The sequence below is a fragment of the Trichoplusia ni genome, chromosome 12 (genome assembly GCF_003590095.1).
Source record: "Trichoplusia ni isolate ovarian cell line Hi5 chromosome 12, tn1, whole genome shotgun sequence".
In the NCBI taxonomy this organism is placed as follows: Eukaryota; Metazoa; Arthropoda; class Insecta; order Lepidoptera; family Noctuidae; genus Trichoplusia; species Trichoplusia ni.
The window spans coordinates 9339843-9359764 of record NC_039489.1 but is presented as its reverse complement, the minus strand read 5'-3'; the positions used below and the strand labels follow the sequence as shown (position 1 = coordinate 9359764).

At 34.4% G+C, this 19922-nt stretch overlaps 2 protein-coding genes across 3 annotated transcripts; both read left to right on the top strand.

Moving 5' to 3' along the window:
• The first annotated feature begins 2751 nt into the window (after window positions 1-2751).
• On the top strand, window positions 2752-14279 carry LOC113499188 (serpin B6). Of its 2 annotated transcripts, XM_026879560.1 has the most exons (8): window positions 2752-3195; window positions 3525-3573; window positions 10820-10938; window positions 11603-12308; window positions 12522-12727; window positions 13031-13216; window positions 13537-13675; window positions 13801-13982. In XM_026879560.1, the coding sequence occupies exons 2-8, from the start codon at window positions 3555-3557 to the stop codon at window positions 13980-13982; spliced, it is 1557 nt and encodes a 518-aa protein (XP_026735361.1). In that variant the 5' UTR covers window positions 2752-3195; window positions 3525-3554. The 2 variants fall into 2 exon arrangements, with proteins under 2 accessions (XP_026735361.1, XP_026735362.1); XM_026879561.1 differs by lacking the exon at window positions 2752-3195 and having other exon boundaries at window positions 3555-3573; window positions 13801-14279.
• Window positions 14280-14341: 62 nt separating this feature from the next.
• LOC113499189 lies at window positions 14342-19572 on the top strand. Its single transcript, XM_026879562.1, has 5 exons — window positions 14342-15073; window positions 15597-15745; window positions 16636-16869; window positions 17589-17824; window positions 18444-19572. Exons 1-5 carry the CDS (start codon window positions 14395-14397, stop codon window positions 18649-18651), a joined length of 1506 nt encoding a protein of 501 aa, XP_026735363.1. The 5' UTR covers window positions 14342-14394; the 3' UTR covers window positions 18652-19572.
• Window positions 19573-19922: the final 350 nt, after the last annotated feature.

Below are 19922 nucleotides of genomic sequence, written 5' to 3'. Positions count from 1 at the left end.
TGGAATTTATATGTAGCAATAATTAAGATGTTTGAAACATGAAAAGTCTAGAACACTTAAATGGATTTGACTTGGGAAGTTTATTTTTGTTTAGTTTACATTTAACATAACAGAAGATTGAGCTTCTGTTATTTAAAAGACGATTTTTTTTAAATCAACTCAATTTTTTTCATTGCCCATAAGATTGGAAAAGATAAAAAAATATTTTTTATAAGCTAAAATTTTAAAATTAAACAAGTTATTATCTTAAAGGACCATCAAATGAAAGCAAGACGAGAAAAAACAAATATCTATGCCGCATAAAAAACATAAATAATTCACCTACTTAGTTAAAACATTCGTCAAGAAAGATTGAATCCGATAAATGGGCAGCAATAAATAAAAAGAAATTGATCGTTATGTGCACTGGCTATCTGAGTGGCGCTTAATTTTGCAGACCTTTCTACCAGAGGAGATTTCTTTTGTTGCGTTTATCGGTTTCGCGTGCCCGATATCTCGGTTTACATAGACTCATTAATGTTTAGAATAGACGCGGTCATCAGCTCTTGTTTGAAACCTTCTGATGTGAGGTTGTTGATCTATAATTTTGCTTATTGTTCTATTCTTTGATTGAGTTTTATTACCCATTAGAGTTTGGTTTAAGGAATAGTGCAGGCTAGGTGTTATTGCAAACAGGTGGCATTAAACCTTTTTTAATGAAAATAAATAAATTAAAGGATTTTTTTTACCAATTTATATTGGTTTAAAAAAAAAAAAAATTAAAATTAGAAGTTGATTGATATTTAGGTAGTTAATATTTTGTTTAATTTTATTTTATTTTCGTCTATTACTTACTACACCATTCTTCGCTAAATAATGCCTGATGTAGAAATCAAATAAACCAACAAAAGGTATTAAAATATTATTATAGTCCTTAGTAAACCTGTAAATGTATTAAAATATAAATATAACATGAACAAATAAAACATCACGATGCGACACGATCACGTATTTCGAAATAAAAAGTTAACGGGAAAGTGAGGATCAAATAAATTTTGTTTAAATATAATTCTAAAACTTTGGGAGTTGCTGACACTGTTTAATGAACGACATACCTAGATACAATAATTAAAATATATAACTTAATTACTAAATAAAAAAAGAGGTTACATAACTAAAGAGATCCAATAATTGCCTTACATTACAAGATGATGAACGAAAGCCTCACACACCATCGATAATAATCATACCTCACCGGCATACCAATACACCATACACATGTACGGTACGGAATCACAATGCCTATTCTATGTCCACCATAGCTTCTTCAAACATAACTGTTAAATGTCTAGATATAAACGCTGGCGACCAGCTTCCGGGCACGTCATTCTATACCGAGCTCGGCGCGAGCGCAGCCGCATGCTTCCCGCGCTTTTTTGACATTTCACAAAAAAAATAAAAAGTGTATTTACTTTTTTTAAGTGCCTGTGTTGTTGTCATGTAAGTAGTAAATACTCTTTTGTCTTATGTTGACGTTTGACATTTTTAAAATGTAGGTCAGCGTTGCATTGTTGGGTTTGGTTTAACGGCTTTTGTGCTAAGCCTTTTAGATTAAAGGTTTAGATATACAAATCAATTTGATTTGTGAATTATTTTAGTAATTCGATCACAATAAGCGTTACACTTTGCAATAGAGAGATGATACTAAATTTTGACCTACTTTTTATATTTTCAATTAAATTTGGAATAGGAACATGTGAACTGTGAATTTATGAAGAAGACATAACAATGGCATTTAAGACTTTGACTATTAAATATAATTAAAATCACAGTAAAAACTGATGTTAATGAGTTATTTTTATTTGATTTAAGCGTGTGGGACTAGTTTTATAATTATACTGCTTACCTCAATGACTTTGTCCTCCTTGGGTTGGTTTACTTGCCTCATAACGAGTTAGGACGTATAATTCGATGCCAATGATGATTTTGTGTGTCCTTTAAAAATCTCGTTTTAAACATTGAGTCACTCGAGAGGCTTTTGAATATGGAACGTATTTAACATGAGCACATTACTTTAAAATAATCCTTTTTGTGCTCGAATTGTTTGTTGGTATGACTTGAATATTTAATTGTGTTTATTTATCGTTAGGATTTGTGGATTTAATGAGTCCTTTTACTGAGACTTAAGAAAGGAAATTTTTAAGGACTATAAAGACGCAAAATTATACCTACATTATTTTTAAAGACTCAGTCAGAAGCTAAAAAAAACTCACCAAATTATATAGTTAAGCGTGTAATAAAATTTTACTACCGGCGCCTACCTACTTAATTTTATTATACTTAGTTGACAAAAGTTCAAGGTTATATTTCATCATTCACTGTCAATAAATCATGGGATTGGTTCCCAACACTGAGTAATTAACGCGAACATAAAATAACCCGTTTATACAAAACGATTATAATTCTTAACTCCAACAAATAAGGTTTAAAATCGCAAGTCTGGGAAACAATCGATCAATGTCAAAACTCCAGCAATATTTCGTTTTCCCATCCCTATTTCTGACATTTGCTATTAACTATAATAACTAGTTTTTAGAATTTTAATATATTTTTTACTTGTTTTGCAAAATCATATTTTGCGTCTCAAAATATAAAATATCTACTGGTTTAAGGTAAATTAAATTATATATTTTCCGTACACACAAAAATTACAAAATTTTTCTTAAGATTTCTTAAGAAATCCACCAGCGGACTCGCGATTGGAAAAGTTATATTATTTTGTGAAACAAAACAATAATATCGAGGTACCAAGTCTTTTTTGCTAAAGACTGATGTATCCACAATCCGTCAATTCCTTAAGTCCTCTGGAGATGGTGAAGACTGTCCATTTAAACCAATCTATGCAGTTGTCTTAAACATAGGACTATTGTCTCACTAGAAAGATATTTATTTATCGGCTATTCATTACGGATCTTCTATCAACTAGCTTCTTGGAGTTAAATAAAATTATAATTGTTGTAGACTATTCTTCAGGATTGTGGGTAGGTAATTAACTGCCTGGGATCGCAATCAAGGAGTTGATGTAAAAAAACTTTTGTATCATCTAACGTAGATCACTAGATCCTTATTCCTGTGGTAGATCCGGTATTGACTTTTGAAGGAGGGCTGGACACCGCTGCTGGTAGAATTAGGCACAATATACACGCAGTAAAACTAGTAAGAAGCTATATTTTTGATGAAAATCTGATTTTATTTAAGCTGTGTATCTTGCACTTCTAGATCTTGAATTGAATACACTGAAATTGAGCCCTCAAGCGCAAATGTTCTCAACTTTCGTATCTGTCGATGACTTCACTATAATTACTATAGATGTCAAATATTTATTTATAATATGTTTAATTATGCCTTCAAATATGTTTACGAAAACAGTTTATCGTTTAGTAATCAATATTTAGTCAACAAATACAATAATAATAAACATTTTGCCTACTAGTTGACAATAGTTAGATCACGTTATAAACAACACATGTTTCATTTCGTTTCAGATATACAACGAGAACAGCTGAATTGTGAAAATGCGTCCATTATTATTATGTAAGTAAAATAATTTTTATTTTAATACTAACACTTGTTTTTTAGGTTATGTTTATCGTATTTTTGTTTGTTACTAGTATAACATAGTTTAGTACATACTTATATTAGTAATACACGTAGACCGTTTTTTTTGCTCCTAGAAAGTATTTGTCTTTATTAATCGAAGCCTCCATTCATGTAATTATTAATAAAGAAACATTTTTCTTAAATAGCTTTTCGAATGGCGTAGTTTAAATCTGTCTGTTAAAATGTGTCTTAGCGGAAAGGCTTTTTTATGCTAGATTTTATATCCCAAATTCAATGAATTTCTAATTTAAACTGTAATTTAAAATGTATTTTAACCAAATTCTTTTCTTTTTTTTTCTTTTAATACTATATTTTTATATAGGTAGTTGTTCTCAGTGAATTGGAAAACGATCCATTAAAAGTTCCTTTTTTAAAAGCATTCTGTTTTGCCTGTAGGATATCAACAGGCGGCTAAAAAAATTAAAAATTGTCATCTTCTTAATATCCTGGTATACGAGTCTAGATTGCAACCGTGACTATAAAGTTAGAGGTTTTCTAGGTTATAATATTCTATTTGTGTGAATTATCTAAGTAGTGATGTCATGATGTCACCACGCGATCGATCTCGCGGTTGTAAGGATGTTTTCGTTCATACGCCGAATCGATTTATGATTAAATAGTGTTATTGACATTGCATGTTGAACTCCTTGAGGCATTTGAGTGTTTGAGTAACCATGCGGTATTCAGGCATGAGGATTTCTTTTTTATTTCGTAGAATATTTTGCGTAATATTTTCGAATAGACCAAATTAAAGAAAATGTTCAATGGAGGAATAGACAAAAAACCCTCGAAACAAATACAAAAAGGAGCGTTTCTTCGCAATTCTACCAATAAAGAGTGTAATTTTAATTGCCATACAAGGTTTCTAAACTAATTCAAGTTTGTAATATACTCGTACAAGTCTGTAATTTCGTGTCAGATCGTAATATCCACAAACTAAAAACTGAACAATTCACACGGATTGAAGCAAGTCACATATTTGTAAAGTCTTAAGAAGCGATGTAGGATTCTCAGAAACTAATTTAAATTACAATGTTTCCGTTGATTTAGTAAAAACTAAAGACAAAGGCTCGCTTGGACATAGCTACGTGACTGCATTTTTATCTGTCGTTGCAGCCTTATTCGATAAAGAAAAAAAACTTTTTTTTTTTTACGTTTTGGTATTACTTTGGCTGTATATAATAATAGCTTTGTGTGTTTTTTTAAACTGTGAAATGCAACGAGATCTTTCAAACAGCATTTTTAAATATAGAATGGAATACGTTACGTTTTAAAAATTGTTTTTAATTGATGTTCACTTATCAAGTTATTAATGATACAGTGTTTCTTGTGATGGTTTTCTATAAGACATACTTTTTGTTATTATTATTTATTTGTATGTTATTATTGAACAGCTAGCAAAGATCAACAATATACAACAATACTTATAGAAGACGAAAGTAACGATGCCTTGTTAAGGTAACAGCCATATAAGCAATCGCTTTTACTCGAAACTAATTCGAAAAGGCGTAAAATCTGAAAGTTTTATGTTGTATAGAATTGAACGAAGTAAAGTACTGGACAAAGATGGTTGCGCACGCGTCGAACTTGTCCCATTAATATTAATGCCTTGTGAGTGAATAATAACGTGCTGTGTCGTAATGTGTGAAACTTGCAATTGTAATTATAGTGATTGAGGAATAAAAAGCTATCCGCTAGAAGACGATACTGATAATACACCGTTATGTTTGCTTTTATATTGGTATCATAAACTTAACTTGAATTAAGTGTAAAAGTTGTATCAAGTTTCTTTAACTTTGTTTATTATACGAATTTTATTAGATAATCTTTTATTTCCAAAAGCAGGCACAAAACACAGATTTTAAAACAAATGGCATTTCGAAAAAGAAAAAGCATCCAGGCAGGATGTACAAATCACATTCCTTTTTCAAAAACTAGGAATTCTCATTGTTAGATTAACCGGTCAATTGTCAATTCCACATTCCGTCTATACTTTTATATTTGAAAAAGGAACATGACAACAGACAATAGAATTTTATTACTCAGCCAATATTACCTTGTAGTCGGAATTTATCGAAGTACAAAATAGCCGGCGGTACAGTCGCGTGCAATAATGTGTACAATTATACAAGTACATAATATTACAAGTTTATTATTTTGTTCTGTGGCCGGCTGTGATTACTTTCGCGGGAGGTATGCACTTAGAGAGTAAAGTATGGTTCGCAAAATAATTTATTGATTAAATATTTTTTCTGGCTTTTCTTTTTAAGTTTTTTAAATCAATCAATGAATTGATTTGTTTTTGTATTAATTTGGTCTGTTACTTGCTATATGCTTTCTATTAATTGGCTTAAAAGGAGCTGGTGGTCCGCTTCCAAAATGTCATTCCCGTGGAGAAGAACTGGCAAGAAGCACCAATACGTTGAATAAGTACACTTTAGATCAAGTTTAGTAATCATAGCCAGTTGTCTTCATCACATTACTAGTTCAGTGACCACATTTGTCGATACATTAAAGTAATACAGGCATGGTTCTCATTTAGTTTGTATTCACCTTCTCCGCAATGTCATCTGCAAAGCCAATAAATTCCTCACAAAAACCTTTAGATTTTCACACCCATGTGTGACATTCTTATGATAAATTAATGCTACTGACAAATGCTCATATAGAAAATCTCAGGGAATAACCGTGGATAATTCAAACTTGACGTAAACTTTTGTCTCTTAGTAAAATACTGGACCGATCGTCACGAAATTTTAAAAATAGTAGTCTATGATTTGAAAAGGATCAAAGAATCTGCAGAATTCGTTTTAGTAAAATAGTGATCTAAGGTGAAAAATTTGAACAAGTCATAAAATAACCTTAAAATCGTTTTATATCTTCTTACATAGGTATAACGTTAATTTTCTTAAAAAAAGTAAAATTCCCACGAATAAAACACTTCTAAATCTTCATATAATCTTATATCTTAGATATACCATTAATAGAAGCACTGACACTATATACCGTTTGTCACTTGCTAATGACCAAACTACACTCTAGCGGCACTTTGTTTGCTGACGGTATTAAAGCACAATAGTGTAGAGTCAGCATGATGTGACTATACTAATGTATATTATTAGCTTAACTTACAGTTCTGCCTAAAAGTATCTCAAACCGTTTCTTGGCAATCAATATACCTCTATACATTTTTTTATGAAAAAATGTTTAATATCTGAGCCAGTACAGCCACTTACGTAGATTTAGATGTAGGTACTAATTTCGCACTTAATAACTAACGGTATATTTACTTAAAAACAAAACAACACATCAGTCCTATGTCATGTCATAATAATACATTGTCACGCAATATGCTGTCAAAATTTTAGCTTAATCGGAAAATAGGGAACCCGATCAAAGTCTACCTGTAAGGTTTGATAACAGCCAGACTTTTTTTTACATGAGCTTTGCCAACAAATCTAAAAATAGCTAAAACAACACTAAGTTTATTTGCCGACGGTACGCAGCACAATAGTGTAGGGTCAGCGCAGTGCGTTCACCGCGCCGTGCTTTACTTTACCTCACATTGGAGCAATCCGGCGAGCGCGTGCGCATTCCCAAGCTTTGTACAAACGTAATGTCTTCGAGACTTGGACCTACAGTGAATGCATGAAGGCTAGGCTAGTTTTAAACAATGGAACTTGTTAATTTTAGAATTTATTGCTTTTGTCTGAGGTTTGTTTAGTTGTGTGGAGTTTATTTTCGTTTTATAGTTTATGTTTAGACTTAATAGTACTAAAAGACAATATAAATATAAAATAAATTATATAGAGCTTATTTCACGAGAAATGCAGACCTGCGAAGGAAGAAGTAATTTAATTGTATAAAATTATTTACATTGATTCCACACTAACAATTCTGTAGATAGTCTATGCAACATTAAGTAAATAATAGTACCTAGAGTATGCTGAAATGCATTTAAGACCTCATTATCGTATACCTCGATGCTGTCACTTAATGGCACAGAAATAAAATAACAATTGAAAGCCGAAGCTCGTTCAGCACAAAACATGATTTGGATATACGGTACAAACTTATCGGCCAAATTTTGTGCCAATTTTCATCGCCAGCAAATATACATTTGTGGGGCTTTGAGTAGCAAAATCTGATAAAAGCTTAACTATTCCATAACTTAAATGACTCAATTTTAAGTGTGAAGTGTAAGTGTTGAATCAGCAACGTGTGCCTCATCACTTTCGTCATCAATTTTACGATCTGTCAAAAGGTTCTTCTTATAACGGACAGAGACTAACATCTAACATCTTCATTTGCTTTCCCATTGTTTCATGTTGCATCAGATAAAAAAGTATTATCTACTTTTTAAGCGATACTCATTTCTAACCACCTTACCGTTGCAGTGCTCTGCAACCGTGACTGGTGCTATACGTTCCTCCGTACCGATTTATTATGGAGCTACTACTATCTCTTAAAGCGATATTAAAACAGTTGTGGGAGAGAGATAACACGTAACAAAGAAAAGAGCGGCGTCTCTCTTCCACATCGCTTTAATATTACTTGAAGATACAGTGGTAGTGATCTATTCGTAATCAGATTCACTCGATGCACACAATTACGGTAATGCATTTTATTAATACTGCAAAGATATTTGCTTAGATAATTACAATTGATAAGCGTTGTTGTTGGTTGTATTATGTCCTAGAGATTTGTATAAATTATTTTAATTAATACAATTGCTAACGTCTGTCTATTCAGAATGGATATGTAACTGGTGAGTGAATATGAAATGAAATAAAAACTGCTTTTAGGATTTTGTCACAAAGGGGTAAGAAAACATAAGAGACTCATAGTAAACCTCGGTTTAGTGACAATTAAATTCGAGGGTATTCACAAATTTATTTGTCTTGCAACCGATTTGTTTATTTTACGGATTTCTTTGAACTGTTTGATTCGCGCTATACTAGTCATTACATGAGGAAGTGTATTCCTAAGTGCTTCGAATTAATCTCGTATGATGTGTAGGCGGGCGGATAAGTAGAAGATAGGCGGTGATTTTAACATAATTTATTTAATTAACGTTATTGGTGCGAACAATACTAAATTTTTTAATTACATATTGTTTTAATTTAAGAAAATAGGTAAAAAAGATGCGAAAACACAAAACGAATCAATACTAAAAGTAAGATATTAAATAGCACTATTTGAGAATTGAAATTGAAATTTACTCTTTTGTTTCGTCATTTAATCGTGATTTTATGCATATATTGTATGAAGATTTTATATATGTAAGAAACTTTCACAGAGAAGTCACTTTCACGAAAGCGGCGCCTGCGCAGTATCTTCGGAAGATTCCGCGAGTAATAATTAATGCGACACCTGATTGGCGTCGCTGGTTTACGATTTATCAAGACAGCTTTATTTATTCATTTTACTGACTTTCTTTTCTGGCCTTTGCAAATAAAATCATTAATAAAAGTTGAAACGTCAAAAAGATAAACTCATTAAGAATTATTTCGAGAACTGCGCAGAATAATAAAATCTTATTGATAAATGGTATCCCGGTCTCTCGTCCCTTTTTAAATCAAAGTTTTGACCGGCGATTCTGATTCTTGGGTATATATCTAGGTAAGCTAGGTATTCTTTGTTGTACAAGAATATTATTCACAGCTCAAGTACTTAAATGTCTGTTTTTTGCTGCTGAAGTTTTAATTCATAACTATTAATTAATAATAACTAAAAAATCATGATCATGAACGATTTATCTAAAATGCTCCGAGTTGGATGCATACTTAGGTATGTAAGGAAACTAAATGCCTGTCCATACACGACACTACATTTATTTACTCATTACGGAAAACTACATTGTCTGGGCTTTAAAAGAGGCGATGACCCCTGAGTTTGTTCCGATGTTTTGACTATTTACTCTCAGGGTAGCCAGTTAGGAAATGTCGACTCCAGATGGCTTGGAAAATAACATGTAAGAGTGATGTCGTCTATTCTATTTGCAGAATAAATTATTTCATTTCATTACTAATGGATTTACTTTCTAGTAAATGTTTAACGGTACTTGCTTGTTAGAAATTAAACAATTAAAATGGTTTTCCATTATAGGTAAAACATTAACTCAAGCTCATCTGACGCTTGCCAAATAGTTCCTCATTTAAAACGTAACGTCGGTGATGATGCTATTAATCTTACGAATCTAGTTTACAGAATGTCCTAGAAATAAACGTTGCAACACTAACAAGGAAAACCTAGATATGTTATAAATATAAAGCTTAAGTAATAAACATTAACGTTTTCTAGATGCGAGATGTAAACCAGGCCGTAAAAAGCCGTTTTAATTTCATAATTGCTCCAGTGGAAGAGGGATGGTGCTATGAATGGACATAGTGGTGTCACTTTATTAACAACTAGCTGTTGCCCGCGACTTTGTCCGCGTGGTTAGAAGATATAAGTTATGATTAATACCAGCCCTGTTTTTTCCACATTTTCCATTGTATCTTCGCTCCCATTAGTCGCAGCGTGATGGTATATAAGACCTAAGGCCTAAGACCTTCCTCGATGAATGGTCTATTCAATACAAAAATATTTTTTTTTAATTTGAACCAGTAGTTCCTGAGATTAGCGCGTTCAAACAAACTCTTCAGCTTTATATATTAGTATAGATTTAGTTTTGAGGTTACTGCCGTTCTCGTTATTGCAGTCTCTTTAGTTGCATATCCCGGTGACGAGATTCTAAATTTAAAATCAAACAAATGAAGATCGGAACTTGATCAAATATTTGTAAAAACTAGTACAAAAACATTTGTCTCAAGTGAAATCGAACCGCACTTAGCGAAGTGGTAGTTGCCAGTTGCCTATACCACTTATCTATTGATGCTGTTCAAGACATCACCTTAATGTCTATAAATAAATTGTCCTGCAGCACAGTTACAAGCCGCGACATACGTTACGTGCATCGATACCGCTACATGTATTCGACCCACATATCGAGATGTCTCGAGAACCAGTCTTGAATCGATATCCGGAACATTTACATCGAGAATTAATCGATAAATATTAAGGATATTATCTTGTTTACTGCTTGCAAATAAGGCTTCTGTACCAAATGATTACGCGTATACGTGAACCTTGGAAGATTTTCGATGTTTCATCTAAGACTTATATTTCTATTTTTCAGTATTTTTCGTCGTTGGTCTGAGCAGTGCGAGATGGCTCCGTGGTGGACGCTCCAACCAGCCTAAGGACACCAGCTTTGTAGGAGAAGCGACCAGTGAACTCTCTACAGCTATTTTCCAGGTAAATATGACAGACAAGACAGTATTGTATTGTCTGACAGAAGGCGAAAATGATATCCCCATTTTTCAGTATAAAATTATTAGTTAAGCTACTAAAATCAGTTTAAGAAAATATCTTTAACTTTTATCCTGTACGCAAATTAGTAAATGTAAATACACATATAAAACCCCATACAATAAACCAAACAGGTCCATGTAATGAGATCCTGTAACGATGCAAATTCACACGTGAACAGCTCGCAGCTAGACTCGTGGTAATGGGGAGTGTTTGCGATCCACATGACACGATTTCCAGTACACGGTATGGAGACGCTAATTGTATCGCTGTAGGCCTAATTGATGTCGACGATGTACATGCACTGCGTTTACTCAAGAATGTGGGTATCGAGACCGCGGCGATTTTCACAAACGCTAATCTTTGCGACTGATATTTTGCTGCTATTGATAGATTTGGTAAAGCAGTGGTGGAGCATATAGATATTTGGAAGAAGTTTTCATTTTAAGAGAAATTCTGATTTCTTTTATAGTGAGAAGAATAAAATATTGAAGTATTAATTTACAGAAGAAAAGAAACTAAACAGATTTACATTATTCGACAAATACCCTATTTACGCTAGATTATTTACAATAATACCAACATTTCAGCATTTTTTTTTCATTTTCAGGGTTACATCGACGATGACAGAAACATTGCTTTCTCACCTCTTGGTTACTCGGCGATCCTTGCCATCCTTGCTGAAGGTGCCCGCGGAGAAACAAGAGAACAGCTGGTATCAGCATTACATCTGCCCCAAGACCCTAACCTTACAAGGAAAACATACAGATACATTATGGACAGACTGAAAAACACAAACGAGTACAAATACAACCAACCAGAGCTGAAGAACTACTTCTACATCTACAAGAACTACACGATCAACGATGATTACAAGAAGATTCTTGAAGATTACTACCTAACTGAAGTCAGATCCGTTGAGCGTTACAACCCTGAACAGCAGATACAAATTAATGACGATGATGATACTGATGGTGAATTCACCGTAGAGATCTCTGACAAGAATGAATATAACAAGAACGAAGAAATCCCAGAAATGATGCCTCCTAAAGAAACCGATGAGAAACTTATTTCCTTCGCCGTCGATGATATTCCCGAGAAAGTTGACATCACACAAATGGAATACAAACCCGCTAAGAACATTAAGGAGAAGATTAAGTTGGTGAAGACTTATCCTAAGAAGGTTGAATCTGAAGATGAGGAGGAGACTATGGTCGCCGTCGAAGCTAGGAACCACGCCAGGAGCCTGAAGTCCCTGCAAGACATGCACGATACCTCGTCCAGCCTTTCTGTTAACAGCGTAGGAAAGAAATCAAGTGAGTTCATAATATTTCTCGATGTTTGAATAAAGTTTCTTCAAAAAACAAAGTTCAAGTTTAAACTTTAAAGTGACATAAAATACCCTTTTACAATTTTCAATGGTTCCGTTACTGGCTGAATTGATTGATCTATCTTATTGTCATTGGGTTTTTGTTCTTTTTTCATTATTTGTAATATATTTTATTATATTTGTTATATTATTCTTTTAGCCTCAATCTCGGACTCGTTGATGATCATCTTTAACGGCATGTACTTCCGCGGCTCATGGGAGCATCCCTTCGAGGTCACTGAACCTGGCGTCTTCTACAAGTCTAACGTCGAAAAGAAGCAGATACCTATGATGAAGACTAAAGGTACCTTCAAGACTGGAATCCTCCCTGAACTCGACGCTGAAGCTATCAAACTGCCTTATGACGTAAGTATTTCATGCCTCTTCATAATCAAATGTGGTGTTGCTAAAGTTAGCCAAATACATCATTTTATTCTAATTCTAATATGATATAAATTATTTAACAGTATCAAGCATTTAATAGGGTTTAGTAGGGTTAGTGAAAAAAAAATTGCATTCATATTTAATTTCCCCTGTACTTGCCATTCGCACAAAAATAATTGCTTCAGTAACATTGCCGTTCCTCACCGACGTCAACTAAATGAACAACAACGGACTTACTAACGTTGACTATAATATACCTCATTTAAACAAACTCCTTTGTCCCAGGGTGGTCGCTATGCCCTCCTGCTGGTGGTCCCGCGCACCCGCGACGGCCTCACCCGCCTGACCGCCGACCTGCCCATCATGCCGCTCTCAGATATCCAGGATAGCCTTAAGGACCAGGAACTGCAAGTCTCCATGCCTTCCTTCGCTGTTGAGACTACTACCAAGCCTGTTGCTGCTTTGGCTAAGGTTTGTTACTCTTTTTTATTTACACTTCAAAGTCAAAGTCAAAGTCATTTATTCATTTGGGCTGGAACTTAAAAGTTCATGATAAATTCTTTTTTGTATGTATTGGCCACTTTCCAATAACAGGAGATGGAAATACTAATCAGCCAAGTTAATTTTCTATGCTTTTGTTTCTACTACTTACTAAAAATAAATTTTAATTTTCGTCTTAACAACACGGCCTTTTGTTTCAATCTATCTAAAACTCATTTCGAAATTTTTCCTTAAATATTATTTGGAATATTCTTTAATAAATACTAATAATATTCTGTTTATTTTTATAGTTTGGCGTAAGCAGTATCTTCAGCCGTGAGGCAGACCTGACAGGCGTGTCTTCGGACGAGGGTTTGTTCGTGCAGGAGCTGGTGCAGCACGTCTCTGTTCGCGTCGACGAAGCTGACAGCTCTGCTTCTGAACTCTCGGGTAATTATTAATTACCTCTTTTATATTGTAATTTGCTATCCTGCAGAATTAGTGTTTAGAGTCTAGAAAATTCTATAAATTTAACAAGAAGTCCTCTACTTAATGCGTTTATTTTGTACCTACAGCGTCCAACGGAGCCATGGAATTATCGAAGAACCTGCCCCTCTCAACACCTACCAGACGCTTCAACGTCGAGCACCCCTTCATCTTCTACATCATGGACACCCAAGACAACCTGGTTGTGGTTGCCGGCAAGGTCATGGACCCCGAGAAATCATTCCTGGTTGACGACGCACTCCCCGTTTAAATATCTCGAACTCTCGTCACCACGCTTTGGTGTTTTAATTTCAAATTCTGAAGACATTCACGTTTCCCACTTTGCCTTCAGCGTTCTCGAGAACCCACCCGTCTAACTCGTCATTATTTATTCATTTTGATGTACTTTTATACTTGCTGTGAGATGTACAAGTTTTCTAACAAACAACCAGATGCATTTGATAATGAAAAAGTACACAGCGTAGATTGTAAGCTAGTTTTAAGGTATTATTTATTTTTTGTAATGTTGTGATATGGTTAAGATTAAATTATTTATTTGAATTGGCAACTACTGTTTGATTTATGAACTGAATGATAATAAGATTGAGGGTAACTTTATTTTTTCCACAACAACTGTCATATTTTGTAATCGGTACATTAACGGTCGCGCTGGTCGTGGTCGAATGTATTCTAAAATTGTTGTTTTAAATTACTGCACTCGATACTTTTTAAGTACTATGGCGAAATCAAATATGGAAGCCGATAAAGAGAATGTGTACAGAACAAGGATACCGTTACCGAAGGAGCCTTTACCTGCTCTGCCAAGACATTTGTTGACAGAGAATAAGAAACACCAAGAGAACCTTCATCAAAGATGTCCACTGAAACCTTTAAATTCACAGTTTGTTCCTCGGGCTGGGCCAAGCAAAGCCATTTTACAGAAACCGAAAAAGCCTTTGAAGATAGATGCGAGATTCGTTACACTAAGACAAAAGAGTGAAAACTTGGATTGGAATTACAAGGTATTTAGAGATGAACATGTCAAAAATGACACTAGTGTTATCTCTATAAGTGATGATGAAAAGTATTTAGATGAGAGACAGAATGAACGGTACTTTGTAGAACATAGAAAGAAGAATAATTTAGGAGAAGCGTTGAGTGCAGTAACGCCGCAGGTAAAAGCGTGTTTGGAGCCAAACCCCATTAGGAATATTAAGAGGAGTTTGAAAAGGCCCCACAGTCGAGAGCTCCAGGGCCTATCACCAAATGTTGCAGCAAAACACGAGAAACTCGATGATAGAGTAAAACGTCGTCTGCAGTTCAACGAACGTATACAAGATAGATTGGCTTCACCTGATGTTTGTAAGTACTCCTAAAGAATTAAATGGTCTTTGAGAAAATCTTTGCTCAATGATTTTATGTAGGACAAAATCGATGGCATGATGTCTAGATAAAATACAGATTTTGTTATTAACTTGTAAAAATATTGTTTTGAATGTTTCAATCCGGGACGTTTATGCATAAGTTAGGTTACCAATCAAGTCATCTAAATATCGGTTTGAGTTTTAAACATGTAACATTTCTGTATTGTAGGTATTAAGACAAAAGTAAAATAATCACAACCCGCAAGCTTGTTCTAGCCGAAAAGTTTACATGCATATTGGTTCGATTTTTCTCATAACAATTACGAACATCTATAGAAAGATTATTTATTTACAAGCCTGATAGATGTTTAAAAAAAATGCTTGGCATTATTTTGTTTTGAGCCCAATTTTTCTTTATTTGCCTGTCGATGCTGCTGGCATTCATTGTCTTTAATTGAACTTGATGACTTGTTAAATCGTAATCACAGTTACATATGGATTCAATGTTCGTGGTGTTTTAGGGAAGAGGTCGTATATGCGGTGTTTGAACCGTGACTATACGACGGATGTTTTCGATTACCTGCTGGCTGTGGAGCGGAAGCCACTTGGTGAACTGAGGACGTCGAGGATTACAAGAGCGTGTGTCGTCAATTGGCTCATGAAAGTTAATGTAAGTAAAAAGAGTTATTTTGTTTTATTTAAAAACACTCACAGCTCCTGCACTAAATTATTTAACTTGTGCCGCAGGGGGTTTTGCAAACATTTCAGATATAGGACGAGCATTCGTGGATTACACACACACTGTGGGTTTGGCGACCTCAACCACTCTGCTATCCCTGCAATAACACGGAAAATAGTTACAAATCATGAGATGTGGTGTGTTTTATTTGAAGCAAATTTCGTTCAAAGCAAAGTTCCTACCGAAGTAGACCTTGCTCCTAGTATAGCTCTCATAGCAAATATTCTCTAACTCCAATTGAAAGGAAAATGTTAACTGTCTTAACTTACTGAAATATTAAAGTTTAATAAAGGAACTTTTTAGTAATCTTATCTGGAAGTAACCCAGTTAGGGACTTCACATTTGCCCTTTATTCACATAGGTAAATGAAGAACTGTAGTTATAGATAACATTGTTTATTTTCAACCCAGTTATTACAGAAGTAATGACAAATGTGAGTAATATTTATAATTTATTTCCAAATGGGAATTCCCAGGGAGATATTAAATGTAGGAACAACAGATGACCTACATTATATCTATGTTTTAACAGATGCTCTCTACATTAGTTACAAAATACAAACGGTAACGATTATCACCACTAACCTCCTGAAACTCCTATTTTTTGGTTTGGCGGGAAAATCTTCATGACCTGGATGGTCCTCGGAGGAAAAATCGAAGAAAGCATTGTCGGACTTACTGCCTAGACCTCAAGCGCCGTACAAAGCCTCCCGGATTCGGTCGGTGTACGGCAATTGATCATGCACCGACCGCGGAAACCTCCAAACTACTCCTGCCTCTGGCGTACACCTTCACATGCTTTATTCTGAAACTTTTTTCTAGGGTGCAGACGGGAATCCAGCTATTATCCAAGCAGCCTGCTGGTACCTGGACTCTATCCTTGGAACCGGCCACGTCCAGCTGGACAAGCTTCAACTTGTCGCTGCAGCTTGCTTCTGGATAGCTCAGAAGCTTAATGGCCCAGTCATACCAGCGATCAGACTTGTCAGATACTCTAATGGAGCGTTCACTACAGAGAAGTTACTAGCTGCTGAGAAAGCAGTACTTTTAAGATTAGTAAGTATTATTTTATTAAAATGAGTTTGCCTTTTATTAAAATAATTTAGGTTCTGGCTTTTAAAATGTTAATTTAATTACAACCACGTTATTATTTAGTCACATGTCTCCAAACTAGTTTTTCATTAGCATCACTTTTTAAAACGTGTAGTAATTAAAATATTAAAACGATTAATATTAGCTTGAAATATTTTTTTAGTTTTTTCTTAATTAAAGTTTTTAGGTATTAAAATAACTTTTCAGAGTAGGAAATGTTTCATTTTCTCTTATTTGATTTTTTTAAAATAAACTGCTCTTGATTTTCTTTTTGAGGTAACGTAACCCTTTTTGGACCTAAGCAGTCCTATACAATTTTCATTGTAGTAGCTATATCTCGAACCCATTTCAATCTCAGAACTACTGCATCTTAACCTAGTCGGCCATATTTCACTGCTTTTTAAATTTACTAAATCTTTCCATAAGCCTAGTTAAACGTAAGTCATCACTATCTGACTGTGGTACAGAGATCCTCTTGAAGTCGGTCGTGACGGAATGTCACGATTTAAGCTTACCTTGCCTCATAATTCAACTTTACTCAAAATCTCATTTCTATTAGTAGTACTGACTTAATAGATCCCTGTAAAGACCAGGATATCCATTATTACCAGCAATATATTGTCGTTTCTTCAACCCACACAGATCAGCTTTAGAGGACACTCAAAAATATGACTTTTCAACAGAGTTTCCCCCAACAACCGGTGGTGGCCCAAGACTACATAACATACCTGTCGTGGTGGTGTGATAACCGAGGAGGGGAGGTCGAGGTCGCTGCGACCTTCCTCTGCATGTGCGGTCTGATGGTGGACCCCAAGCTCTGTGAAGACTTCCCCTCCGTGATCGCAGCGGCTGCCGTGAGGAATGCCGTGCTGTTGCTTAGGAAAAGCGATCTCTTGGCACGGCTGCATATGAGTCATGTGTAAGTTAATCTTTATCAGCTGTTGTTGGCAAAAGACTACTAGGGGGATTTACAGGCAGGCGTTATTTAACCATTAAAGCTGACTTGTTGTGAGTCTGTAGTGTAAAGTGTTGCGGTAGTGATAAAGTGTGTGCATTAAAAAGTTATTTGTACCTGTACATGTGAACGTGGATAAAGCGAAGTCGCCCAAAAAAAAAACTGTTGTCAAAATTCAGACTCGTTTATACTTAATCGTCATTATTTTACAAAACATGACATAATTAGTTATTATTGAAAAAAAGAACTGGATTTTGAGCGAATTTTGGGAGTTGTTTATCTGGTTTCGCTAAGACATAATTAGTTGCTATTTTTCATTATTAGTTAAATGACTTAAAATTTGGACAACTTTTTTCCGATAATTTATTCCTAATTCTTTATGTTGATTTGTCCAAAATAATAATTTGACATTTCTTCCAAAGTTAGTACATTGCAGCATAGTTTAGAAAGACAAATGAATATATCCGGGGAATGGGACCAAAATATTTATTTTCCCAAAGCATTTTTGAGTTTTTAAATTATTCCCATTTGATCAATAAAGAGTTTCATATGGTTTAACAGAAGTTCATCCTCATTATTCTAGATACAAAGCCGCCGAGAAGAAAGCTACGAGTTTCTCCATTACCTGCTCCATATTACGGCGAGCAGTTCGCACGGTAGCCGCTCCTATCTACGAGTACAAAGCTCCTTTCGAGCACTACGGATCGCCGCCATGTTTTATCGCTCAAAAGATCATCAACGTGGTCAATGAACTGTCAGCCATGGATACCAGAAACATAGATAGAAAATAGACTTTATTTTTAAGTGTTTTAAGTTAAGCTGCTTACCACAAATTCGATGCTGTAGATATAATTCATGTTACTCAAATATAAATAAGACTAGATAGATTTGAAAGTAAAGATCTCTTAGAAAAAAATTAAAATGACGACTGACATTTGACTGTAATTTAAATTAAGGAATGCAATTCTAAGATTTTTGACGTGAGTGATAATTAAAAGCAAAATTTGCGTCTAAAAAGTCTGATGACAATAATAAAAAATACAAAACAAATCTTGGATCCGGATTTCGTAACTGTACCGACTGATTCTATATTGACATTTATTACATTTATTTAAATATTTACTTGACGAATTTTAAGTTGACATTTACTTGACTAAACATTAGACTGCATAATTTTATGAAAAAAATATTTTGGAAATTGTGGTTAGGAACTTGCGGTAAAGGTTTTTCTAAGTTGCTTATTACAATACAAAGAAAAATTCTGTTGTAAGCCTGTTTTCACACAGCGACACAAGATTCCGATACCCGGCGACTTAATACTCCAATGAGGCTTCTATCAAGTTGTGTTGAATAACAAACCTTTTTTGAGTCCTTATAGCGGCAGTTGCTTGGATAGGTACTAATATCGTCGGGTATAGGAGTCTCGCTTTGCCTTGTGTAAAATAATTAGATATAAGTCTTTGATGTATGTTAAGTAATAATGTAAATACCATGATGTCATAAGATCTCTGAAGAAAACAAAACGCCCTGCATACTTCTAAAATTAAAAATGTTTTTGTATTCAAAATTCGAGTTTTTATTCTTGGAGTGGTCGTTAGCATTTTATTTATTTACATATTGTTGGAGTTCGAATAATACAGGCATCAACCTTTCAAACCGGCCATTAAAGATGTAACTGTGTGTGGGTTTTGTAAATTAAAGATTACTGTTTAATTAAATGATCTTTTAATGTTTATCCTGTACCATTAAACTGCATCATCGAAATTGAGAGGATCTATTTTCAGCTCAAAAACTTTTTTGTAGAAAAATATAAATTCTTCTCACGTTTACGTTTTCGAAGGACTTATAGTTACATAATTGTGGTTGTGGAAGCGAGACAGCGCAACACACAACGTAGAGCAGCATCACTTTTTCAAATTCATCATAATATTACTTCAATATGTGGCTATCATACATCTGGTAACATATTTCCTCTTTGGTCGATATCTTTTGCCTGAGAAGAACTGCCAAGATATGCTACGAATAATAAGGACGATAAATTTTAAATAATCATCATCATATC